The sequence below is a fragment of the Mustela nivalis genome (genome assembly GCF_964662115.1).
Source record: "Mustela nivalis genome assembly, chromosome: 5".
NCBI lineage: Eukaryota > Metazoa > Chordata > Mammalia > Carnivora > Mustelidae > Mustela > Mustela nivalis.
The window spans coordinates 14404984-14432655 of NC_139024.1; the positions used below are offsets into that span (position 1 = coordinate 14404984).

Sequence of the window (27672 nt, forward strand, 5' to 3'; positions counted from 1 at the left end):
AAACCCAACACGGGTTTCATCCCATCTCCCCACCTGGAAGATCTGACCTGAGCCAAATCCAAGTCAGATGCTTCCCGGCTGAGCCACCCAGGCACCCCTATTAACCTCTTTTTAAAAATAAAATCTAACTTTGGCTATTTCCTATCATAAACCATTATTATGATGTACATTATTATGAATTATTATAAACATTACTCTTTTAATAACCCCAGGATTACATTTAGAAGATTAAGGGTGACCTTTGGGAAATCCAAAGTAGAGGTCTTTCCAAATGACACAGACCAAACTAAGAGCCTGAATTTTCTGTTGCAGATAAGTCTCAGGAAAGAATGTTCTTAGATGTTTTGTCTTAAGATATAAATTTGAGTGTGCGTGCATGTGTGTGTGTGTCTGTGTGTGTTTGAGAATGTGCATATGTGAGATAAAAAGAGATGGAGGAGAATGAGGGAGGAGATCGCTAGCTAGCTAGCTAGATAGACAGATTTTTATTTCATTTCCTGGGACCAGACTGCCTAGATCTCTCTTAGTCCAGAAGTATGATCTTAGGTAATTTTCATAACCTCATTGTGCCTCTGGTTTTTTATCTATAGGATGGGAATTATAATCACACCCATCCCATAAGGTTGTTACAAGGACTAAATGAGTTAATGCATTTAAAATAATAACAATGTATTTAAAATAATAATATATTTCCAAATTAAATATATTGATCTTCTATCATTTTTATATTTCATAGATATATAGCATATATATTACATATATTTACATACAAAGGTTGTAAGTTACCTTTTAAAGCATTTTAATTTAGACTAAGTGGTCAAAATTCACAAAAAGACATACATTTCATTGTGGCCATCTCTCTTTTCAAGTCTTTTTTTTTTTTCTTGTTTCTTTATAATGCCTGAAACCCTGAGGAAGTTCTTATATATTAATGTTTCCATCAGTTAAATATGTATTCTATCACTTTAAATATTTAAAATTTTAAATATGCAATTCTAAGAAACACCTATCTCTTTCAAAAGGTTGGACAATTAAAGATACTGCTGAAGTCCGTGTTTGACCAATGGAATAATCACAAGGTAGCCTTTGACGAGATCAACAGCTACCTCATGGAGGCGAGATACTCTCTGTCCCGCTTCCGTCTGCTGACTGGTTCTTTAGAAGCAGTACAAGTTCAGGTAGACAATCTTCAGGTAAGGAATGAATGTAACCCATCTTGATACTCTTGTGAATTTGAGAAAATTTAAAAAGAAGCAAACTTGAACAGCACCCTGGAATGTTGCTGTATATTGTTGGCATTTAATTATTTTTAAATACTTGAAATTAATCCTACCTGCTTTGTTTGTAACTTTTCCCATGGGCACCAAATTTCTGGATTGCTGTATAACTAAATGGTTTTTAGTTGCTATATAACTAAACGATTTTTTAAATTCTGTGATATAAATCTCCCCATGAATACATTTTATAAAATGATTTTACATCCAGCCAACCTCCTTGATCTGTTGCTGCTGCCTTTATGTCTTCCCTTTCTCTCTTTATCCTGCTTCTCCAAACATATTCTAAGGGAACAAAAAGAAAGCAAAGAGAAAGATAGCCAAAATGGTAAACGTGTAAACTATTAACCTGTTTTCCTTTCATTCGGTTTAGTATCAGTCTTCTGTCCGATGCGTGCACATAAGCCTCTTTTTCTAACACTTCCTGCTTAGTTTCCTGGGTGCCCGTCATCACCGAACTCATACAGGATTGAGGCTGCTGTTTGACTGTGCAGAGCACTGTCTCCTACCTCAGGCCCCTGCCTTCAAATCAGCTGCTGCCCTCACTGCCCTGCACACCACTCACTGACTGGGCGCTCTCTCACCTGTGGCCGCTCATTCTCCCTGGCTAGCTCATGCAGGCAGGGACACGAGATGGGCAGGGTAGGCCCTCAAGGGACGGGACGCCAGCAGGTGCCCAGCATGTGCCCTCCGGACGTCCGTCCACTTCCCTGGCTTGGCTATGAAAGTCTCCATGTTGCTGAACCTCATCCACACATGCTCTGATCAGGGAATGCCTTTTCTCGAGGGTGGCATAGGAGGGAGGAGAGATAAAATGTGTGTATCCACAATTTCTTTAAACCTTAAATAGTAGTTGTAGATACTGAGAATCATTAAAACTTGCTTTGAGACTAGTAAGTCTGAAAACAGATTTTATGATTTTGAGGTGATTAGAAGTACTTTTTAATTTAGCCTGTTCTGTATTTAACACCAGCACATGCTGTCTTAAGATATGAAAGGGTTTTGATTTGATGGCAATCAGATAGTCTTAAATAGAACTGGGTTTTTGTAGCCTCCGTCACCTATGGGGTTTTGTTAAGAACTGAGTCTAGCCCTCCAGCAGTATTTGCAGGGAAGTGCCTTTCTTCAAGATCTTTCGCTAGTCCTTGGTAGAAGACTGTGCCAAGTCTGTAGCCTGTGTAATAAATATTCTTTGGAAGGAAGAACACCCAGAGATAGAACTTACAAGGGGTACTCAGAAAAGTTAGGACATCTTAAGGTCTGATTATCTGGAGTTTCCTGTAGAAGAACTCTAGATATGTAATAAAATGGGGACCAGGGTTTTGACTTTGAATAGCAAAGAGATCCAGTGAGACAGACTGCGTCCAGATCATGGCCCCAGCTTCCTACTAGGAGACAGACAAGGGACTCATGTGAGCTTTCCCAGCAGAATTCCAGATGCTACTGTAAGAACGTTTAGCTGTTAGGAATCCCTTTTCACACCTTTGAGAACCAAATTATAAAAGAAGAAACGATGATTGAAAGAAAATTTACAAAGCATCAGAACAAAATCATGGTTTATATATTTATATGTACATAGTTATAGAAATAGCTATAAATTACTTTTAAACAATTATTAGAATTTACATCCTGTCATGTCATCTGTGGCACTTTTTTTTTTTTTTTAATTTTGGGGCAGAATCTTCAAGATGATCTGGAAAAACAGGAAAAGAACTTACAGAGGTTTGGCTCTGTCACCAACCAACTGTTAAAAGAGTGTCACCCGCCTGTGACAGAAACTCTTACCAATACATTAAAAGATGTCAATATGAGGTATGGAACATGCTAATTTTGCACTGTTATGCATTATTTATATCACAGCCTTATGACAAATAACCACAGAATTAAGGCATTTTGAATTTGAGCTTTCTACATTCTATTCTACTCATGTTTCAATTTTCACAAATGAATTGAAGGTAACTAAATGTAGTGAAGAGACTTAGAAATAGATGAACACTGCTGTCTACCCAAAGATTACCTCATTTCTATTATCTGCCCTTGAACTGTGAGTGGGCATTATGTCAAAGAGAAATGAGACATCTCTGAATTATTCCCATATTCACGTGAAGCAGGATCGTCAAAAATAAAAGAGCAAATAACAGCATTTGGTAAGAGGTGCTAATCTGCCCGTGAGTGTTGGCTATTGTTTCCAGATGGAATAACTTGCTGGAAGAGATCGCTGAGCAGCTGCACGCCAGCAAAGCCCTACTTCAGCTTTGGCAGAGGTACGGGGACTACTCGAAGCAGTGTGCCTCTGCGCTGCAGCAGCAGGATGACCGAACCAACGAGCTCCTGAAGGCGGCCACCAACAAGGACATTGCTGATGACGAGGTTGCGACGTGGATCGAAGATTGCAATGTATGTTTGGCGACTCTCGTGTTCCCCCCGCCCCCATGCCATTCTCAGCCATCTCAAGTTTAGCAAGGCCAGGGCTGATGTGTGCAAGCTTCTGGTATGCCTCAGTATGTGGGACAGCTATCCAAAAATGGTTTTAAGTACCAAAGAGCCTGCTGGGGTTTCAGAACCCAGTTAGTTGCAGATGTGTCTGATTTAAGAGGTCCCTCCCCCTGTTTCATTTTCACAGATGAGCTGTTTTCCCATCTTTCCTAATGGCACACCATCCTTGTGAAGATTTAGGTTGGTTGTTTTTACACATTTGCCAGTTAAGAAATAAGAGAGTAGGGAGAATAATGTTTTATCTTTTAAAAATCCACCGTGAAAGGTATTACCTAGTTAGGTCCATTATTTCTTATGTAAGCATCGACATAATTATTTCTTCTAAGAATTTAATGGTGGAAAGAAGTCTTTCTCTCCTGATTTACTGGTGTGCCTCTTTTTAATAGCTTTTTAATATTTCTTTTTTTTCACTGAAGTTGCCAATAACCTACTTTAGGTTTTCAGAAACGGTCTCTTGTTTCACCCATTACATGGTTCTTCTGCTTCTCCTTATTTGTCTTTATTTTAATGAACTTGTTCCAAAGATCTTCTTGTAAACTTTCCCAAATCAGTTTATTAGAATTAAGCAGGTTATAAAAAGCACATAAATCTCAACCTATTTGGGGCGCCTGGGTGTCTCAGTGGGTTAAGCCTCTGCCTTCGGCTCAGGTCATGATCTCAGGGTCCTGGGATCCAGCCCACATGGGGCTCTCTCTGCTCAGCAGGGAGCCTGCTTCCCCCTCTCTCTCTGCCTGCTTCTCTCCCTACTTGCGATCTCTTTCACTCTGTCAAATAAATAAATAAAAAATTTCGACCTATTCTAATACCTTCACACAAATACTAAATAATCACTTTAAAGCTAACATTTAATACTAAAGATAGCATAAGGCTTTTTTCTCCTCCTTCCACATAGTTTATCCTTACAGGATTTGTCATTTTTAACTTTCACTCCTCTTGAGTTGATACATCACACCTATTTTAGGGGGTAGTACTCCAAATTATTTCTCTGAATTGTTCTAAGATCTGTGTCAAGGTCAAAGCTTCCTTCTGTTTGTTTTTCTCCCTGTCATTGGCATCGCTGTCTAGCTAGAGCAGGCTCTACTCTTTCCACCATGTCGAGTGGAGCACCAGCAACAGGGAGAAGAACCAGTCATTCGTCAGCTCTTAGCGGTAGATGGAAACCAAGAAGCAGAATCTCCATTGGCTTAAATTTTGAGCATTTAGGAGTGTCCCACCAGAAGTGGAGGCAAGAGAAGCCATGGAAAAGGGTGGAGATGCCGTCTGCTTCTGTCTCTGCCCACCAGGGCCATCGCTGGGGTTCCAGGCTCCCCTGAGACAAGAGGGTCTGTTGTAACCATTATAATGCGACCATGCGTGTGAAGCACGCTGTTGGCGAACTCAGCCACTGTGTGCGCAGAATTCAACAGGAAAAGGCAAAATGTAGCGCTCTGTTTTTGATTTTGATTTGATATCAACTACATGAAAAGAGAGGAAAAACATGCCCAAATGCTTCCGGTTATTGGTTCTTCTTGTGGATGTGCCTTCTTATGTAGGTTTCCCTGCGCTTCCCCCCACCCCGTGTCCTCGTGTCCTACCATGAACCTATGTGGCTTTTATTATAGAACAGTCCGTGTTTGTCTAAAAATGTTAACACACATCCATTTTCAAAAATCAGATTTAATCCCTCATTATTTTTCTGCGGGTGAAGTGTATTTAGTGTAATAATTTGACAAGTAAGAATTGAGTGTGTCCGGATGCGTGGCCCTTTGCTGATGATCAGTTTAAGGAGTGCTCTTACCACGTTGTTTCATAATGGGCCTATTTTCATCATCTGTAGGATCTCCTCAAAGAACTGGGAGTAGTGAAGGATTCCCTATTTGTTCTGCGTGAGCTGGGAGAGCAGCTCAAGCAGCAAGTGGATGCTTCAGCGGCATCAGCCATTCAATCCGATCAGCTGTCTTTGAGTCAACATCTGTGTGCCCTAGAGCAGGCTCTTTGCAAGCAGCAGACCATGTTACAGGTATGTTACCGACCTCATATTCCACATGTGTTGTCAATTGGCTTTCTATAACATCTGAGCCTAACCACAGGAAAAGAAAGTTTTCTCATCATTGAGACAATGCCTCGTTCAAGACCAAAGAATTAAAAAGCAAATGAACTTGGAAGTTCCAGTAGGGACAAGGGTAGGTGGGAGTCTTGTACTGTTCTTGACAATGTAATTTTGCCCCTAAAAGCAATGCTTCTTTCTATGGTACCGGGTAAAATACATCCAACTAATAAATACCAAGTGGCTTTTGTGTTGACATTCCTATTTATATAACAAGTTTTTGCCAAGAATAAGAGTATTGTTCTGTTTGGTAGTATATTTTAAAAATAATTGGTCAATTTATAAACAGTATCTAGGAGTAATTCTGAGTTTTCAAAAATATTTTTACATGAATGAAGAGAAGGAAAGTTAAGAAGAAAAGTTAAGTCATGTAGCCTTATGGCATCTTGAGGATGGATACTTGACACAAAGATATGAAAAATAATTTCAATATCCAATTGCCCTTTCATTAGATATCTAAATACCAATTTTCTTTTGTGAAAAAAATAAAGACTGGAGTTCTTGACTATGAAACCTTTACCAAGAGCTTAGAAGTGTTGGAGGCCTGGATAGTAGAAGCTGAAGAAATATTACAAGGGCAGGACCCAAGCCACTCATCTGACCTCTCAACCATCCAGGAAAGGATGGAAGAACTTAAGGTAAGTACATTCAAATCCTAGGCCTAGATCTTTGATCTTTTGCCCTCAAAGTCGTAAGGAATACTCAGAACTCCCAACATTAGACTTACTTTTATTTTAAGCTCATAGAGAAACCCTTGCCAGCTCTGTTTTCCTGCCGTGTACACACACTGATTTCATGCTCTGCGATGAGAGTCAGCCAGGGGCAATCCTAGGAGTCCGGGTCACTCCTCCCTCCCACCTCTCGTCCCTTCCCTGGCCCAGCGGATCCCCTCGAACTTCCCGTTTCCATCTCTACCCTCACCCACTCCTAGACAAGCCCCCAATGTCTCGGACCCCAGCAGTAGCCTCCAGGGTCCTCTCTGCGGTGACCCCAACCCCTCCAACCCACAGCTACCAGAATGATCTTTTTCTTTTAAAGGGTTTTACTTAATTTTTTATTTTTTATAAACATATATTTTTATCCCCAGGGGTACAGGTCTGTGAATCACCAGGTTTACACACTTCACAGCACTCACCCAAGCACATACCCTCCCCAATGTCCATAATCCCACCCCCTTCTACCAACCCCCCTCCCCCCAGCAACCCTCAGTTTCTTTTGTGAGATTAAGAGTCACTTATGGTTTGTCTCCCTCCCAATCCCATCTTGTTTCATTGATTCTTCTCGTACCCACTTAAGCCCCCATGTTGCATTACCACTTCCTCATATCAGGGAGATCATATGATAGTTGTCTTTCTCTGCTTGACTTATTTCGCTAAGCATGATACGCTCTAGTTCCATCCATGTTGTCGCAAATGGCAAGATTTCATTTCTTTTGATGGCTGCATAGTATTCCATTGTGTATATATACCACATCTTCTTGATCCATTCATCTGAACTGTTTTAAACACTCAATAAGTAAAATGTTAACAAAAGACACACCAGTTTTATCGTATCATTCCTCTGCTTCAGACCCTCCACGGGTTCCCACTGCTCTCAGGGTAAAGACCAGTGTGGACCATCACCCCCCAGTGGACCAGCCTTCCATCTTCCAAAGGGTCTCGTCTTCCCCACTGGTCATCTCAGTGTCCGCCACTGCGCTTCCTAGCCTTTGCGCGCATGACGTCACCCCTTGCTGGAATTTGTCAGCTCCTGCCCACCAAACGCAATGCATTTTGGGTCATTTTGTTCAACGTCATACTCTGAAGAAAGCTTCCTCTTTTCTTGAAGCTCCCCCATGTAACACTTTGATAGCACACTATTTTTTTTTTCTTCAAAATATTTTACATACCATTTTAATGACATTCACGGGATTAGGAGACGACTCTTGTGGATTAGTATTATCGGCGTCGTATCTTCTGTCCAGAAGCCCCATGAGAAGGACCACTGCCTGTCAGTCTCGTTCACTGCTGATATCTACCCATGACAATTCTGCCATCGAATTGTTACGCTTCTGACTTCAACAGTTGGAAAGGTTTATTCTGTCCTTAGGGTAATGAGCCTGTTTCAGAGCCTGTTTCAGAAGAGAAAATGCACACAGCCAAGGATGTCCTCCCATTTACCTCTTCCTGTATTCCTAGATGGAGTTACGGGTGCCCACACATAAACCAGAAAAGACCGTTTTGTCCTGTGTTTGAGGGGAGGGAGGAGCCCTGAGAGCACAGGACGCTTTGTTAGTTGTGTCTCACCAATTTCAGGGTTGGGGCCAATGACCTAAAACTGAAGCTTCCAGGATATTGGGTGTTGCCTTCAAAGCTCAAAGGGGATCTCACTCCATCTAGCAAGTGCTCGGTGGCTCTTACTTACCCAGCTCTACCATGTACCAGCTGGGTGGCCGTGAGCAATTACGAACCATTTCTGAGCCTCATCATTAAGTCAGAATAAGTCAGAATACTCATGGTACTTACCTTAGGGGATTATTTTGCAAATAAAATGAGTTATTACCTGTAAAGCTCTCATGCTATTATTTGATTCATTGTAAGTGCTCGAGAAATGTTAGCTCTTACTCTTATAACGGTTACCATTATAAATATTCTTATTGGTAATAGATAATAAAGGAGCAGAATAGCCTAGACAGATGGAATATAAAGGGTCAGAAATACGCCTTTTCAGTCATCAGCATAATTTTCATCCATCAGCAAGTAAATGATTCATGGGAACTACTAAACGTTCGGTGGGAGGGCGTGAGGAGCTATAGCAGCAGGGGAAACGGGTCAGGAGACGCCACTCTTCTTTATTGGCAGCTCTGGAGATGACAAGTCAATGGCCCAGAAATGCAGGGAGACCAAAGACCTGCTTCTTCCTGAAATCAGCAGGTCACTGTGAAGTTTGAAAGAACTCTGCGTTTTCTGACCGTAGTGCTAAACTGACTTTTAAATCTTGTTGCCAGGGGCAGATGCTAAAATTCAGCAGCCTGGCCCCTGACCTAGACCGTCTGAATGAGCTTGGATACAGGCTACCGCTGAATGATAAAGAAATCAAAAGGATGCAGAGTCTGAACCGACACTGGTCTCTGATCTCCTCACAGACCACAGAGAGATTCAGGTGGAGTAACCAAGGGATGTTTGGGCCACTCTGATACACCAGTAGACAGAAGTGCATGGCTTGTGCGTACTGATACATTCCAGGTCTTTCCAGTGGCACTCACAAAATTTGAACTAGAAATGGTGAACTCAGATTGTAAAGTGGTTTCCTATGCTTGATGTGTGAAATCTTGTTTTAGCAAAAAAAGAAGGAACTCTTTTACATACAACTATATTAAAGGTACATACATAATTTTATCAATCTGAAAACCTACCATTTTATTTGTGGGGGAGGGGGTGGTTGTTGTTGTTGTTTTTGTGTGCCGAAACCCGGGAGAAAACCTACCATTTTAAACTTTTATTCTTTTTGAAACATTTGCTACCTAACATTGAAAGCTTTGTGGTGGTCCCGTTAGAATCGGAGACAGAGGATATTTTCTAATCTAATTTTACATATTGACAGGGTAAGAACTAACAAATGACACCGTAATCGTGTTCTTTTTCCTTCGTTTTATCAGTAAGTTGCAGTCATTTTTGCTGCAACACCAGACTTTCTTGGAAAAATGTGAAACATGGATGGAATTCCTGGTTCAAACAGAACAAAAGTTAGCGGTGGAGATTTCAGGCAACTATCAGCATCTTTTGGAGCAGCAGAGAGCGCATGAGGTAAGGTATGCCCGTAGGGTTTGGGGTAATGAAACAGTCTTAGGGAAAGTCTGTGCACTGCCACGTGGAAGAGTTCAGGCACTGTGTATTGTGCTGAGTCTGCTCTGGTGTAGGCACTGTTGTGCCTTCTTTCTTAAGTTTGAGGTTTCTGTATCTTAACTATAAAAATGTGGTGCAGTTCTTTGCTTCCATTGCTGGTTTTCCAAATGTGTTAGGCTTCAATATCCTGCAATGTATACTACTAGAATTGTGGTAAAAGTCTACTTATGAGGGTGTCGGGGGGAATCAGGGGCGTGTGCGGAAGGAATACAGAAAGACAATTTTCAAATTCAGTTACATGCTATGTTAATATTGCCAAAGCTAGTTGCTTAAGATATTTTGCTTTGATCACAAGTCTTTGATAAATGAAAATTGAGTGTTCTGTAAAAAAAATAAAAATAAAAAAAAATAAAAAAAAAAATCCATATTTTATACTTGGAAATCAAGCTATCAGATGTATCCGAGAGTACCTCTTGATCAAATGGCATTATGATTATTTCTAAGGAAACACCAGCAAGAGAACTAGATACAAAAAGCAAATTAATTAAATTGCTGCTTGTCTCAATTTTGTTGTTCACTGGTGTAAGCACATCGGCCCATGTGTTTCTGAAGTATATACAAATGGAGAAATAGGATTTACCTAAAAACAGAGAAAAGCTTAAACGAACTTAAAAAAGAATGATCCTAAAAGTTTTTGCTTAAATTTTAACAATAAAGACTTTAAATATGTATAACGTATTTTAAAATCCAGTTTTATCAGTTTGACTAAAGATGGAATAAAAGAAAATGAGTTAAAACTACAGTGAGTGCAGAGGAAGGGGAATCTTCTTACACTGTGGGTAGAAATGCAAACTGGTGTAGCCACTCTGGAGAACAATATGGAAGCTCCTTAAAAAGTTCAAAATAGAACTATCCTATGACTCTGGAATTGCACTACTGGGGATTTACCCCAAAGATACAAATGTAGTGATCCGAAGGGTCATCGCACCCCAGTATCTATGGCAGCAATGTCCACAATAGGCAAACTATGCAAAGAGCCCAGATGTCCATCAACAGATGAATGGATAAAGAAGATGTGGTGTCTATTATATGCAAGGGAATACTACTCAGCCATCAAAAAATGAAATCTTGCCATTTGCAACAAGGTTGGAACTAGAAGGTATTATGCTAAGTGAATAAGTCAATCAGAAAAAGACAATTATCGTATGATCTCCCTGATATGTGGGAATTTGAGAAACAAGGCAGAGGATCATAGGGGAAGACAGGAAAAAAATGAAACAAGGTAAAACCAGAGAGGGAGACAAACTATAAGAGACTCTTAATCTCAGGAAACAAACCGAGGGTTGTTGGAGGGGAGGAGGGGGAAGAGAGGGAAGGGGTGGCTGGTGATGGACACTGGGGAGGGTATGTGCTATGATGAGTGCTGTGAATTGTGTAGGACTGATGAATCACTGAAACACCTGAAACAAATAATATATTATATGTTAATTTTAAAAACTTAAAGGATAAAAAATTAAAAATAGATAAGGGTAAAAAAAATGCATTTTCCTATACTGCAGGATTTCGCATGTATCCAGATACAACTGGAAATATCTTTCAAAGCCTTGCTAAAGCCAGAATTTTTGTGGAAGTTACTAGGAAACTAATCCCTAAAATTGGGAACTCTAAAAACATGTTTTTCTGTTTTTTCAAATAATAGTTGTTTCAAGCAGAGATGTTCAGTCGCCAGCAGATTTTGCACTCAATCATTATTGACGGGCAGCATCTTCTAGAACAAGGTCAAGTTGATGACAGGTAGGATCTTTGATATTATGAAGAAAGGTTTCAGTGAATTAGTCATTTTCTTTTTAATGAGCAAATTAGAAGGCATATGTCTAATCTTCCTAAGGCAATTGTACTGCAATGGAGCCCCAGTAATTGGAGAAAAGGCTCGTCTGAATCTCTGAAACGACTGAGTATTGAATCTTTTTAAAGAACTGCTATTATATTACATGAAGGACATAAAGTAATTGGAAATCACCTAGTCAGCCTTCTCCAGACTTCTGCAGGAGACTGGAATTAATGAATAGATCAGAACAAATTGTATCAATGATGTATCAATGGTTTGTAAACAGATGCTTCTAATTCTCTCATACAGTTACAGAAATTATATTCCTCAAAGGAGCATAGAGATCACTAGATCATCGTTATTACTTATAGATGAAAACTTGAGGCCCGGAAATGCAAACTGATGGGACCAAGGTCACTCAGGGCTTTAGTCAGGACCAGCCAGCTGGGTTTCCACGCCAGGGTAATTCCAGTTCGGAAACGGTTGCTACCTTAAGTCAGCTGACACTCTGACACACTGAAATCCTGCTTCCTCTTCATTTGCTTAGAAGATGTCCTCTTTATTTAAAAATGAAGAGGTATTCTAGCTCCTCTTTTGACTTCCCGTATGTGAATTACTGATCTCGTACTACATTGACATTTCCTAAGGACAGAATCTAATCTATCCCATCTGCTTTATATAGTGATATTTGGGGTATAAACCTCATTGATAACATATATTCGCATAAGGACATCTTTCCCATATTAAAGACCAGTAACTTGATTATAATTAACTTACTATTTTTTCAAAAAAAAAAAAAAAGAAAAAAGAACATAAATCACTGTTTTCACTAAAAGGGTTTTTTAAATGTTTTAAAGCAATTTCAGTTTTAAGTGATATTTCTTTGGAGGTAACATGAAAGATTTTCACGGTTAAGCTTGGAACAACAAAATGTGGTACCATATTTACTCTATTCAAAGGAAGCCAAACTTAAATGTGAGCTTTACTAAGAATTTAAGGCCTTCAAAATAAAACAAATTCAAATGCAATTAATGTATTCTTTGCTTTATCCTCCTTTGGTCAACTCTGTAACAGTATTATAAAAGCCAGTAGGCAAAACAAAATTCAAAATTCATGCACAAGCCAACATCTATTAAATTGTAAATGTTAACAGTTAAGGAGAAACTCCAAAGAGGGGAAAATGGGAGGTTTGGACTGAGGATAATTCTGAAAGTTGTAGAAGAAAAAAAAATTCAGATTAGAGCACGAAGGCCCCAGATTACAAATGTATTGTGTCTTAAAAGTTGTATAAGTTTTGTGTTTTAGAGTTCAAGTTCAGCCATGTGAACAGGCTCCTCATGTGTTGAGGACTTCCTCACCTGGGCTGGCAGGTGGCTCAGGACAGTTGGACTCTCCAGAAAGTGAGGACAAGAGCTCCTAAGAGATCTTGGATAGTGGCCTGATGGGAAAAGCAGTGTGGGGGGCACTTTTCCTGTGGTCGGACAGTCTCAAGTCCTGCAGTGAAAGGTCTTCAGAGACAATAGATGCTTGAAACTTCTAGGGGAATTTCATGAACCTAATTCGTCACATTAATTCTACTGCAATTGGATGATTAACATCAGAATTTTCTTTCAAAATCGGAAGCACCAATAACACATTTAGTTACAAAAACCAAGGATTTAGAGTGGGCCTACGTGATAGGAAGTGTCAGCAGGACAGCTGTCCAGAAGAGTAATTTCAGCTCAGATTTGAAGCCACCCTCAAGAGGAGAGAATAGTGTATCTAGGGAGGAAAAGCAAAACTCACACAACAGAGAAAAAACAAGTAATGTTACACTTTAATATTAAAATGTGAGTAACATCGTAATTTACAAAGAAACTCATTCTATTTGATACTGGACAAATCAGTTCTGGATCTACAAACTACACATTAGTTCTAGAGCTACAAACGACGCATCAGTTCTAGAGCTACAAAACTTCCTAAAGAACTACTGACATTTTTTACAAGTAGAAAGCACAGAGGTAGAAAGGACAGACTAAAAGACCTGAGATTTTTAGCCTGAAATTGAGAACACTTAAGTACAATTTCCTATCTCTAAATATGCAGACAACCTTCACACAGACAGTGACGACTAAATAGTTTTCATTTTCCTAAGAACAAAATGAAGTGGGTTTAAAATGTAAAAGGGAGGATTTAGATTAACATGTGGAGTAATTTGCTAAAGATTAGGGCTGTTTATTGTGAGGGAATATGGAGCTTATGAATATAGTTTAAAAAACATTTTTAGGGATACCTGGGTGGCTCAGTTGATGAAGTGTCTGCCTTCCACTCAGGTCATGATCCTAGGGTCCTGGAATTAAGTCCTTCGTCTGGCTCCCTGCTCAGTGGGTGATCTGCTTCTCCCTAGCCCTCTGCTCCTCTGCCCTCCCTCCCCCCACCCTTCTGCTCGTGATCACTCTCTCAAATAAGTAAACAAAAATCTCAAAAAACCCCCCACTGTTTTTAAATAACAGGATTTTGAGTGGCTTACGATTCTAGCTGAAAAAGCCACTGTTGTTCGTCCAAACTGGTTTATAATTATGGTTGAAGAAAGAAGTTTATAAAGAAGTTTGGTCCTCGCTTTCTTTTTTTTTTTAATATTTTATTTATTTATTTATTTTAATTTTATTTAGTTATTTGACAGAGAGTGAGAGCGCAAGCAGGGGGAGAGAGCAGGTGGAGAAACAGACTCCGCCCTGAGCAGGGGAGCCCAATGCAGGGCTCTGGGATCATGACCTGAGCCAAAGGCACATGCTCAACCGCCTGAGCCACCCAGGGCCGTGGGCCTCATGTTCTTCCCCCCCTGTAGCACTCGCAAGATGCGGTCACCTGCTGCATACACTACTTAGTGGGCCCTTTCCCACTGCATCTGCTCCCCTATGCTCCTTCCCCTCTCGCATTCAGGGAGGGTGTAATTAGTGAGCTTACAGATACACCTTTAACCTGTGCTGAGACATGAAACTGCTTGCCAAAAAACAATAGTTATTAATTTAAAAAATTACTGGAAAAAGACCTGGTAAAAGATCATGGCGTGACATTTGAAAGCCTCTGCCTTAAGTCACACCTCAGGGCTTATTAGCATCATCAAGGGTATGTACACTGGCTGCATCCGTGGCTGATATGTAAATGCATCCAGGGTAAAGCGTTTCTTCCCTGCATCATTATTTCTGCACCAGGGATGAATTCAACCTGAAATTGACACTTCTCAGCAGTCAGTGGCAGGGAGTGATTCGCAGGGCCCAGCAGAGGAGGGGTATCATCGACAGCCAGATTCGCCAGTGGCAGCGCTACAGGGAGATGGCCGAGAAGCTGCGTAAATGGTTGGTTGAAGTGTCCTATCTTCCCGTGAGTGCTCTCGGAAGCGTCCCCATACCACTGCAACAGGCAAGGACCCTCTTTGATGAAGTGCAGGTAAGGTGCGAAACACACGCTTCTGAAACCTCTTGTCCGTTTCCACTGCACACCTTACTCTCGCTTCAGTTCTTCACAAGGATCCTGAAGTGACACTGGAGTGAGGACGATCACTATTCCAAAGTATCAGCAGGAACTACAGTCTGATTGCATTACAAAGGCCTTATTTAATGATGATAGTCTGGTGGGCCCAGCCTCTCACAGACCCCGTCCACGGTCCACACCAGTGCCTCTCAGCAGTTCACTAACCAGCATGGAGGGAAGGGCGGTGGCCGGGAAAGGAGCACTTTGCATTGATTATAACAGGAGCAATTTAATTGTGTAACTTGGGTATTCCAGAAAAGATAAAAGTCTCAGTCCTGTCTGAGCTCTTGGTCCCTTCCTGGTTTGGCCCCTTCCTTCCCTCTGCCCAGGAACCGGGGCCTCCAGTCCCGCAGACAGTTCCCTCCCAGCAATCCGACCAGTCGTCCCTGGTGTATTTCATGTCGCCTCTTGCTTTCGAGGTCATTGTTTGTTGCTTCTTTCTCCTGGAAGACCTCATTCACCTGTAGCTCCGTCTGCTTCCTACCAGCATGGAAGGGCCAATGTGCTATCTTCCAGTCACCTCTACCTCCCGAGCTTTTAACTTAACTATATTCAGCTGCATTTTAGACTTATAAATATACATGTGCAGCATAGGCATAACACACTCCGTGAGTCCCCACGGAGCCTGTGATGTCCAGAAGAGCCATGTGGTAGTCCCATGTCCCATGTCCCCAGTTCGAGGAAATGTCATTACCAGCTGTCTGGTCCATCAGTTAGGAACCTCAGAGTTGCTCTAGAGCTTTATTCTTGTTCTCTCCCTCCCCATTTCTAATAACTCCCAGTTTCCATCCCCACTGGCACTATGTCAGATGAGGGGCTCTTGGTTTCTTACCTACGGAGACAACAGCTCTCTACCCTATTTCAGTATCTCCAATATATGCCCTTTTCCATTCCGTCTTCTACCCTACTGCGGAGGGTTTTAATCCAAACACATCACTTCTCTGCTTAATATTCTCCTGTGAATCTCAGTCACTTTCACTGTTAAAAAAAATTCCCGTGCAAGGTGTGATCTTGTATCATTCTCTGCTACTCTTTCGCATGCCTGGCCCCTGAAAACTATACCAGGGTCCTGAATTCATCCTCATGCTCTCATATAGTAGCTTTGCCCGTCTCCATTTCTCTGCATGGAAGGACTCTTCTCCGACTCCTGGCCTTTGTCATACAAGGTTCTTCTTAGCCTTAGTGTGCATAGGTCCTCCAAGACTCATGAAGCCTTTTCCCTTTGAGGAAACCTGTCTTGCGTCCATGTGGGTTAGATATTTGAGCACTGGTCTTTCTTGGAAGAGGGTTGTTTGTATGAAATGAACATCACAAACAGTTTTTTGCAGAAGAAATGAAAAGATCCTAATAAAACTTAAAACAAGTGAAACATGGGGCAGGGTGTTCCCTATGCATCTGTCTCCTCGAGCAGTTCCCATATTGCGCTGTGATTGTATTTAATTTGGGGACAGAAATTAAGCCTCTCCCTGTTGAATTCTCATTCATTCATACAGTGCTGCACTTACGCCCCAAGTGCTAGTCCATGAATGTTGGATAAAGAGGGTATGCAATGTATGGAAAACCATACAGTCACTTAAGAACATTGTAATGGGGACCTGGTAAAGAAAAGAATAAGAAAATAAAAAGCTGTGGTTCCTTTCAGTTTAAAGAAAAAGTGTTCCTGCGACAGCAAGGCAGCTACATCCTTACAGTGGAGGCGGGCAAGCAGCTCCTGCTCTCGGCCGACAGTGGGGCTGAGGCCGCCTTGCAGGCAGAGCTCAGTGAGATCCAGGAGAAGTGGAGATCAGCCAGCACGCATTTGGAGGAACAGAAGAAAAAACTGGCCTTCTTGCTGAAAGTAAGTGCTGCTCTTTCCTCCTATAGACGTGATGCAATTTCAAAAGCCACGTAAGTAATGTGCTGCTCCCTCCTGTTACCTTTCCAGACAAGGCAAAGATTGTTAAGTCCTACCTTGAAGTGTTTTGATCCCATGCCCTGTGTCTTATTTAAGACTTTGTCCTGTCTTGCACGAACTAGAGAAGTTTCCCAATTTTCAGCAATTTGTCTTTCAGAAAAATCCCCCAACAAAGTAGTTTTAAGTCTAATAAGGCTGTCCAAGTGATGGATTCTGATAAATGGTCGGTCGGTGCCGAGCCAAGAGCCATGTGATGATTTTATAAATCCAAACAGGAATGCAAAGAGTAGATTCCACTCCCTGATCTAAGACTCTAAAGTGGTTTTTAAGATTGGTATCTCTTATTTTACAGCAGGGAAAAACCTATCCAAGAGGACACTCTTGATTTCATCCTAGTTTCTCCAAGCACGTCGCTATGAGATAAAATTGAGGAGGTATATTAAGCCTTTAGTTGGATACAGAGAGCATACTGAATCACACTGCAAGTCTAGAGAGATGTAGCTTTATCCAACCCCCTCCAACAGGATGCTTTCTCCCTCACTTTCTGTAACCTTACTCAATGCATAATCAGAAGGCATTGGAAAAAGGGCATGGTTTCTGAAGTCAGATCTATCCAAGTTAAAATCATAATAAACCAAATAACCTGGTTAACTCAACCTATCTGAGCCTCAGTTTCTGCCCCTCTAGAGTGGGCACGATTACCCCTCCGTTAGCCAGCATCATGAGGATTTAATGAAGTCATGAAAGCAAACAGATGGCACAGGACCTACACAGACTGAGCATGTGATAAATGATGGTCATTGTCACTGTTGATATCATTATCAGATCAAAGAGTGAACAGAGCTAAATGGTGAAGTTTTATATACATTGGTAGTTTCTAACTCTTCAACAAAATTATCTATTAAAGTTGACCTGCCATGTTTTTGGATCACAGGTACTAACTAAAGGTAATGGAATACATTTTGCTTTTATAATGCTTCAAGTACACACCCGTTGGGTTTATTCTGCTGAATTTTATTTAATAATATATTACCTTCTATGTAGGATATAATCAGTCAAAAATGCCACTGAATATTTGTTAAAGAACTGTTACTTGCTTGCAGCACAATTCAGCAGTAATACAATATGTCTGATTCTTTTTTTCTTCTTTTTGTGCTTTCAGGAAAGGATTAAAAATGCTGTAACTCATTCTGTAGAGATCATTTTAATCATATATTTTTCTTTACTTGTGATGTGATTTTTGGACATATTCCCAAAACTTTAATTAGGTGAAATGGCTGAGTCACTGCGTTTGCTTTTCTTGCCAGTCTGTTCATTGGTGTGTAAAACATACACGTTGATAGATGTTTGCAGACCATGACATTTTGTTGTTTCCTTGTAACTCATGTAATAAAAAGACTGGGTTGTAGCTTTGGAATCTAAACCATCCTTGGAAAGGGGAATCCTTATTCTTCTCTTGTTAAAGTTTGTTATATTTTAAATCATACACTAGGACCCATTTGCCTAAGAAGGAATTTCTGAAGCTAAATTCTAATGTTAATGTCATTTTTCTTTATTTTAGTATATCTTTACATCATAGCTATAATGCTTATCTAATTTTAGCCCCTGATTTACTGCTCTGAGTCCATGTGCCAAAATACAGTGATTCTCATTCTGTGACCTTCATGCTCACCTGCTTCACTATGGCCTCTTAATTTTGTTGTGGAAAATAAGAAACCGACCTTTTCTCCTTTAGGTCAATGAACATTCACTGATGACATGTAGATAGGTTTCAGAATGTGTGATGATTTCATTGAGAATGCTGTTCTGTTTAGTAAGAGGACCTCACTGTGCTTAGCATTGATGAATTACTTGTAGCCTGGGAACACAGAGATACTTTAACAGAGGGGAATGGGAGCACATCTGACCAAGACAGACAGTTTGTGTTTTTTCTGGTACACAGAAACAGGGAATGTGGTCATGCACTCTAGGAAGTTCCCTGAAGGAATTTAAAGAGAAATGAGACTCTTGGGCCAAAGGCTCAGTTCAGTTAGAAACCAGAAGACCTTTTGAGTAGGGAGGCACTTCAGTCAGCACTTCTGACAGAAGAAAGTTTTGGTCATAGCACCTATGGGTGGCCTGTGCTAAAAATAAAACATCAGGAAAGAAGAGAGAAAGAGCCCAGACAAGAAAGGACTGGTGACAATGGAAGAGATAATGTGAAGGAAAAGGCGGCATGATTTGGCACCAGGCTCGCTACTAAAAGCAGTTCTAGTTGTCTGCTCTTGGAGCGCAGTCATTTAAGTGGTGGGGAGCGGCCACCACGAAGGGTTACTGGCAAGGCAGGGGAGAGGAATGGGAGGTCGTAGGCAAAATTAAGGAGATTTGTTGAGATGAATTTAATTTGAATTGTCACTGAGACACTAGATAAGAGTTCATTTGTAGATCTAATGCTAACAAGAAGCAGGTCTCCATTGTGGTTCCTATCATTTTTTTCTTTTACTTAAAAAAGAAATACATGTGTCTGATTAAAAAAAAAAATCAGGTAGTAATTAAAGTATGAAGAGTGAAAAACAAAATTTCCCCTATAACACCACCAAATCCTCTAATTTTCCACAGGGGTAAACACGGCTACGAGTTTGGTGTGTCATCGTCTAAAACACAACCACATGATGTATGTGTTCTCTGTCACTCTGTGGAGATCTACCAGTTCTCACCGCCATGGTCTCCACGAATAACCTGCTGTAGCCTTCCTCAGAGCTCTCATTACTATTGGACATACTTGATGTCTGTTTTTAAAATTTCGCCTTATCTCCGCTTCCACTTATTGTTTCGGGTTTTGTGTGCTGTGTACTCAACCCTCTGGGATGCATGTGTCTGTGCCTTCAAGATGAGACCCACCTGGTACCAGCCTTTGGTACTTGGGATTCTGCTTCGGTAACAAATCAAATGTATGTGCCACATACTGTTCGTATAATGAATTGGATCAGAGTCAGGGTTATATTATTTTTTACTCTTCATCCTGAAAGAGATTCCATATCCTCTTTCTTTAAAATCTCTTACAGAGCATTTGACGTTGGGTAGACACCTTATGGATGGGGTTAGGAAAGAGGCAAAACACTGCGATTATTACCTCTTACCTCTGCAGTGATCCAAATGCAGATAACATTTTTGAGTACCCGTGATATTCTGGGCCTTGTGTTTGAGTGTTCATACCCATTGCTTCCTCCAGTCCTCCAGCCTTTATAGAGTTTGTGGTTTGCCCATTTTCGCAGGGAAAACCGAGGCGCAGCGTCTTACCTGCTACAAGTCGCATAGAGGGAGCAGAGAACTCAGCTGTCCTGCTGCTGCCTACAAGACGATGGATGTGGACTCCCCAGTGAATCCTAACTGTTTCTCTTGGATTAAAGAGAGGGTTTTTCTTTTGTTCCAGTTTCCTACCAAAGTTTAAAAAAAAAAAAGTGAATTTCTTTCTTCTCCCATTGCAGGACTGGGAAAAGTGTGAGAACGGAATAGCTAATTCTCTGGAGAAGCTACGAACGTTCAAAAAGAAACTTTCTCAGCCTCTGCCGGATCACCATGAAGAGCTACACGCAGAGCAAATGCGCTGCAAGGTAAACTGCGCCTGCGCTGAGCCGTTAGCAGTCACTTGCCTGTGAACTTGGTTGTCACGTTGCCTTTGAAAGCACAGCGCAGGCAGGCCTCTCCAGCTGCAAACAGGAGGGTGCAGGTTCCCGGCTGTCGTGTTCGGGCAGACAACTCTGGGGAGACCCGGTTGTTGTTTTATTGCAGTTGATGAAATTGTAGACCAGTTTATGGATTATCTTGAGAAATATAAACACAGCATTAAAAGATATTTAAAAGCCGGGTCCAAAGCAATAAACACGATCTCTTTAAAGCATCTACACTGGAGAGTTATTGTCGCAGACTAGTCTAGTTCGCAGAGAGAAGCGCGAGGCTCAGCAGCTTGGAAATCCCTTCGGGGAACGCCTTCTTCAGTAAGGAAATGGGGAACTGTAAATAGCCAGTCTCAGGTATTGCATGGAGACACTAGTCCTTCAGGGACTCAGGGCCCCGACTGCTTGAAAGTCACGATCCACACCACAAGTCGCAGCTGGAAGCGGATCAGGGGCGAATACAGACCCCTCCCTGCATCGTGAGCTTGCTGAGACCCAGGGATGTGGGGGCTCTAGGATGTGTTCCATTCATTCCTGTATTGTCAAGTGGAGTATCCGCTAGCCGTTCTCTGCTGAGCGATAGGCAGATCTTGTCAAAACGACCTTAGCGAATGTTTTTTTTCTCCCCCAAATAATACATGTCCTTGTGTTTCCCAGTCGTTTGCAAATTATTGCTGTGGAGTAATGCTCTGAAAACTTCACAGATCCTGGGGTGCCTGGGTGGCTCTGTTGGTTAAGCCTCTGACTCCTGGTTTCTGTCTGCTCAGGTCATGATCTTGTAAGTTGTGAGGTCAGGCTTCATGCTCAGTGTTCAGCAGAGAGTCTGCCTGAAGATTTTCTCCTTCTGCCCCTACCCCCACTCTCTCTAAAATAAATAAATAAATCTTTTGAAAAGAAACTTCAAATACTTAAGTGATTTGGATTTTAATCAGAAGGTCTCTGCTCGGGGCACCTGGGTGGCTCAGTGGGTTAAGCCTCTGCCTTCGGCTCGGGTCATGATCTCAGGGTCCTGGGATTGGGCCCCACGTTGGGCTCTCTGCTCAGCAGGGAACCTTCTTCTCCCCCTCTCTCTCTGCCTACTTGTGATCCTTCTCTCTCTGTCAAAAAGAAAAAAAAAAGTCTCTGCCTTATGCTGGCTATGAAGTCATAAACATTAAAGAAAAACTAATTTTTTAAAGAAGTCTTGAAATCACAAAAAGCATGGATGTAAGAATTTTTCTTCAGTATCAGAATTTAAGGATATCCTTTGAAACTCAAAAGAGGCAGATTTATGGGACACCTGGGTGGCTCAGTCAGTTAGGCATCTGCCTTCGGCACAGGTCATGATGCCAGAGCCCTGGGATTGAGTCCTGCCTCAGGTGTCTGGTTCTCCCCCTCCCATTCCCACTGCTTATGCTCACTCTCTTTCTCTCTCTCTGTGTCAAATAAATAAATAAAATATTTTTATCACATTTTTTTAAAGATTTTATTCATTTATTTGACAGAGAGAGAGATCTCAAGTAGACAGAGAGGCAGGCAGAGAGGGGGAAGCAGGCTCCCCACTGAGCAGAGAGCCCAATGCGGGGCTCGATCCCAGGACCCTGAGATCATGACCTGAGCTGAAGGCAGAGGCTTAACCCACTGAGCCACCCAGGCACCCCAATAAATAAAATCTTTAAAAAGAAGAGACAGATTTGGGAAAAATAAATCTTAGGTGGCATCACGGATGATGGCAAGTGAGGAAAATATTATCTTGAGATGTAAATTCAGAAGTACGCAAAGATTAAAAAGTTTGTTTTATAAGTCTGTGATAGTAAATTTCTAACAAATGATTAAAGAAAACCGTGACAAACAGAAATAGGCATTTATTAGTCTCCTCTTACGTGGCAGTGACTATATGAGCATTATCTCAGTGGACATAAACACAAGCTCACGCGGACAGTCTGTTATTTCCGTTTTACAGATATGAAAACTGAGGCTTCCAGAAGTTTAATAACATTTCCAAGTTAGTAAATATCAAGGCTCCCTGAGTCCAGAGGCTGGATTTTTAAACATGGACTCTTCTAATGGAGTTTGTGAGTCTGAAACAGGTCTTGTGGTGGTATTGTTTCTTTTATAATCCGTATACCATGGACTAGGTCTTATATTTGAGTTAGGGGCTAGAAATTGGCATAAACAGTGAGAAATCTTTACACTGGTATGACAGCTTGATATGTGTACAAATATAAGCAGAAATTCTGCATATTTACTCCACCTGGATGGTTCGTTTTTTCAGCCAAATGCTGTTACCATGGGACCTCATCTCCCAAAATATAACAGTTACAATCATACCCGGCTATTAAATTTGGAGATTAAAAGGATGCATTTTGGTCCAGCTCTCTGCTACTCTTCCCCAAACCACCCTTAGCAGCAAAACAAAGCAATTACCTAGAAAATTCAAACTAAAACCTTGTTTGCCTAAATTGCCTGAGAAGTTAGCCTCAAACAGTACCGTTAATTGCCTTTCCTTTGGAAACTTGTCTCCTGTGTGAAGAGACAAAAAGAGAGGGGAAAAAGCCATGTGAAATACTCTATTTATACACAAAATTAGCTGGAATCTAAATGCATCAACAGCTGGCAAAAAGCAAGAGTTATACAAATTGCAAAACTGGTCAGCAGTTCGAAGCGTTGCAAAAACCAATGTCAACTCGTTCAAATGTTGTCTTGTGGATTTTTCCTTAAATTATTTCCCAAAAGAACAGAGTACATAATACTTTTCTTCAGTAACCTGAAGAGATCTGTGCTCCTGCTGGAAATGAAGTTTTTCAATTATTTTCAATTGAGTAAAACAGCAACACATATTTTCAGCAATGACATTATTAAGCCTATATCACAGAATGTAAACTTACAGTGTTTGAGGATGAAAGTTAACCTAGGAGTAAGTTTTTTTAAAATATTTTATTAACATGATCAGTTAATTTGAGACAAAAATAAAGGCTGGATTAGCAGTTTATGAAATGAGTTTAAAAGTAAAGAAGATTGGGGCGCCTGGGTGGCTCAGTGGGTTAAGCCGCTGCCTTCAGCTCAGGTCATGATCTCAGGGTCCTGGGATCGAGTCCCACATCGGGCTCTCTGCTCAGCAGGGAGCCTGCTTCTCTCTCTCTCTCTCTCTACCAGCCTCTCTACCTACCTGTTATCTCTCTCTGTCAAATAAATAAATAAAATCTTAAAAAAAAAAAAAAAAGTAAAGAAGATCATGCAGTGAGGAAACTTCAGTTTATAAAGATGAGCCGGGAGGCGCTGGGTGGCTGTCAGTTAAGCGCCTGCCTTCAGCTCAGGTCATGATCCCAGGGGCCTGAGATCCCCTGGCATCTGGCTTCCTGCTTGGTGGGGATATTGCTTCTCCCTCTGTCCCTCTCCCCAGTGTGTATGCTCTCGCTCTCTCTATCTCCAACAAATAAATAAAATCTTTAAAAAAAGAGAGAGAGAGAGAGAAAAGGTGAGCCAAAATGATCAGTTAAATGGTAAATAGATACATAGGAAGATTCTTCAAGCAGCCTGGGTTTTATTTTTTAAGATTTTTTTTTAAAGTTATTTGAGAGAGAGTACATATTGCAAGAGAGAGAGCATGATGGTTGGAGGTAAGGAACAGAGGGAGAGAGAGAAGTGGTTTCCCCGCCAAGCAGGGAGCTAGGCTAGGCTCAATTCCAGGACCCTGAGATCTTGACCTGAGCCGAAGGCAGACCCTTAACCAACTGAGCCACCCAGGTGCCCTGCAATCTGAGGTTTTATCAGAAGAATTTGGTGAAGTATCAGACAACACCAGAGCAAATAAAGTAGACCAAGTGAGATGTTGAAATAGGATGGTGTAGAAAGATAAATGTATCAAGAGGGGAATCTTTGGGTAGTTCGGTCATTAAGCATCTGCCTTCGTGGCCCAGGTCATGATCCCAGGGCCCTGGGATTGAGCCCTACAACGGGCTCCCTGCTCAGTGGGGAGTCTGCTTCTCCCTCTCCCTCTGCCTGCTGCTCCCCCTGCTTGTGCTCTCTCTCTCTCTCTCAAATGAATAAATAAAATCTTTAAAAAAATTTTTTTTAATTTTTTAAAAGAGGACTCCTAGAACACTTCAGGATTATTGATGATAGATATCCATGGGCACTCACATTTTTGTTTTTTTAATCTAGGAGTTGGAAAATGCAGCTGGGAGCTGGACAGATGACTTGGCTCAGCTGACCCTCTTGAAGGACACCCTCTGTGCCTACATTAGTGCTGACGATATCTCCATCCTGAACGAGCGCATGGAGCTGCTGCAAAGGCAGTGGGAAGAACTATGCCACCAGGTAAGACAAACTGCGTGGAGCATTAGCTCAGAAAGGTGGAAAACCGGAAGACGACTAGGAATGCCAAATGCCTTGATCCATGCTTGGACCTATCCTATAATTCAGGGTATACATGGAGGAAGAACTCTGGTTTTTGTGGAAAATATTTCAGATTAAGACAATTGTATGTTAACATGATATTTGAGATGCATCTCAGCTGGATTCTCTTGCTGTCCCTTTTGCTGGCTGGCATAATATTGTAAAGGAAAAACATTTTTTTTTTTGGTTCATGAATGTGGTCTTGCTAGGGACTGGTGCTCTTTTTCTTACTTTAAACATGTGAAAAACCTTTGTTTTATTTGCAGATTTTGCTAAATACTGTGGAAATGGTTTTTGTATTTGGAAACAGTGTGTCTGTTGATTGACCATTATTGTTTCCTAGTAATTCATGTGTTTGGCCTTTTTAGTCATATGTGATTCATTTATTAAGTATTTCCCTTGAACGTAATACTATAAAATTGAGATCCCAGATTGGATTTTTTTTTAAATATTTTATTCATTTATTTGACAGACAGAGGTCACAAGTAGGCAGAGAGGCAGTCAGAGAGAGAGAAGGGAAAGCAGGCTCCCCGCTGAGCACCGAGCCCAATGCAGGGCTCGATCCCAGGACCCTGGGGGATCATGACCCGAGCCGAAGGCGGAGGCTTTAACCTACTGAGCCACGCAGGTGCCCCCCAGATTGGATTTTGATTTTGGAATGAAAGGTGGAGATCGGTGGCAAGGCGATGAGAAGGCATCAGAGGCAAAGAAGAACATAGATTAAAGGCCCACAAGTGAAGAGCAGGTTCTGACTGATGGCCTGGAGACCGTCGCCTCCAGGAAGCTGGAAGTGTCTTAGTAGTGTCCCTTGCTCTACCTGATTGCTCTGCTTGGCCCTTAATAGCCTGCGGTCCATATTTGTTCAGTGAATCAGTACGTTATTCTTCTCTGAATTATTCAATCCAAAATCAGTACGTAACTATCCAGTAAATTATCATACGATTTTCTCATCCAAGGACTTCATCATGACATAGCATGTAAGTACAAGAAAACTTGATGTGTATAAGTTATGGAACATGATCGCAGCAATGTTCAGTTACTTTTATGAGCCTTATTCATTTGTCTGTCTTAAAACTGAGAAAAATCTAGCACTATTTGCTAACTCAATACTTTTCAGCATATTCTGTGAAAGTAATTATACTATATCCATTTCTCTGGCTAATTGACGTCTTAAAAGGTGTCAGGGTGGGGTGCCTGGGTAGCTCAGTGGGTTAAGGCCTCTGCCTTTGGCTCAGGTCATGGTCTCAGGGTCCTGGGATCGAGCCCCACATCGGGCTCTCTGCTCAGCAGAGAGCCTGCTTCTCCCTCTCCCTGCCTGCCTCTCTGCCTACTTGTGATCTGTCTGTCAAATAAATAAATAATCTTAAAAAAAAAAAAAAAAAAGCTGTCAGGGAGATAACAATTTAGATAATGGCTTCCACTCGCTTTCCAAACCTGCCACGAATTGTCCTACCCCAAGACCTTGTCAGACCACTTTTCCTGCCTACACTGACTGTTCCTTTCCTTATGATTTTAACCCATCTTTTTTCAAATACCACAACCCCTATGATGCCATTGTTTGAGATGCTCAAACCTCAATATTTTCCTGTTCCTCTGAATGCCATTTCCCTTTCGCCCGTGCCATCACTTGACACTACATTGTTCCTGATGTCATCGTCATCGTCGTCTTCTTCTTCTTTTAATGGTTTTGACTTTATTTCAAGACTACGAGGCCCTTGAGAATGAAGACCATTTCTTTTTATCTCCAGTGCCTCGAACAACTAACTGTTCATATATACTGTTAATGATTTAAGGAAGACTTTAGGGCATTTGTTTTACGTCATGGTACTTACATTCCTTTAAATGTAAAATAATGATAGGGTCTTTGAATATTTTGAAAGTTAAGAAGATTATGATTATGCAGTTTTTTTGGATTTAGGAAAACACGCACTGTATAAAAATGCCATGACGTAGAAAGGACACAAATGTCCAGTTATAAGATGAATTAGTTTGGGGGATCTAATGTATAGCATGGTGACTATAGTTAGGAAGACTTACTAGATTTTTGAAAGTCACTAAGCGAGTAGATACTTGATTTTTTAAATTAATTTATTTGAAGTTTTACTTGTTTTTAAAATTTCAAAATCATGAACGTACAGTGTTCTATTAGTTTCAGGTATACCACAGAGCGATTGAATATATCACTCAGTGCTCATCAGTATAAGTGTACCTTAATCTCCTTTACCTAGTCACCCTTCCCCCCACCTCCCCTCTGGCAGTTTGTTCTCTACAGTTAAGAGTCTTTTTTTTTTTTTTTTTTTGCTTGTCTCATTTGTTTTGTTTCTTAAGTTCTATGTATGAGTGAAATCATATGATATTTGTCTTTCTCTGGCGGACCTATTTCACTTAACATTATACCCTTTAGCTCCATCCATGTTGTTTCAAATGGCAAGATTTCATTCTTTTTCTTATGACTAATATCTTAAATGCTCTCACAGTACACACAGAAATTGTAATTGTGTGACATGATGGATGTGTTAACTAATCTTGTGGTAATCCTTTCACAGTACAAATGTGTATCAGATCACCACATTGCACACCTTAAACTTACACCATGTTATACATCAATTATATCGCAAAAAGCTGGAAAAAGAAAAAAGGGGACAAAAGTGTCTATGTTTCACGTTGCTCCCCAGGCTTAGATATATCTAGGCAACAGTCTGTTTGGAAATACATTGTGAAGGC

At 41.0% G+C, this 27672-nt stretch overlaps 1 protein-coding gene across 32 annotated transcripts in view; it reads left to right on the forward strand.

Annotated features, from left to right (window-relative positions):
* Positions 1 to 27672, forward strand: part of SYNE1 (spectrin repeat containing nuclear envelope protein 1) — a 464577-nt gene that overhangs the window by 369519 nt on the left and 67386 nt on the right. For all 32 annotated transcript variants that reach the window (XM_082730051.1, XM_082730052.1, XM_082730041.1 and 29 more), the window contains 12 exons: positions 1023 to 1193; positions 2953 to 3086; positions 3467 to 3671; positions 5587 to 5769; positions 6348 to 6494; positions 8843 to 8997; positions 9494 to 9641; positions 11380 to 11474; positions 14703 to 14937; positions 16664 to 16858; positions 20383 to 20508; positions 24715 to 24870. In XM_082730051.1, the coding sequence (XP_082586177.1) occupies positions 1023 to 1193; positions 2953 to 3086; positions 3467 to 3671; positions 5587 to 5769; positions 6348 to 6494; positions 8843 to 8997; positions 9494 to 9641; positions 11380 to 11474; positions 14703 to 14937; positions 16664 to 16858; positions 20383 to 20508; positions 24715 to 24870 (1950 nt within the window). The remainder of the gene's footprint in view (positions 1 to 1022; positions 1194 to 2952; positions 3087 to 3466; positions 3672 to 5586; positions 5770 to 6347; positions 6495 to 8842; positions 8998 to 9493; positions 9642 to 11379; positions 11475 to 14702; positions 14938 to 16663; positions 16859 to 20382; positions 20509 to 24714; positions 24871 to 27672) is intronic.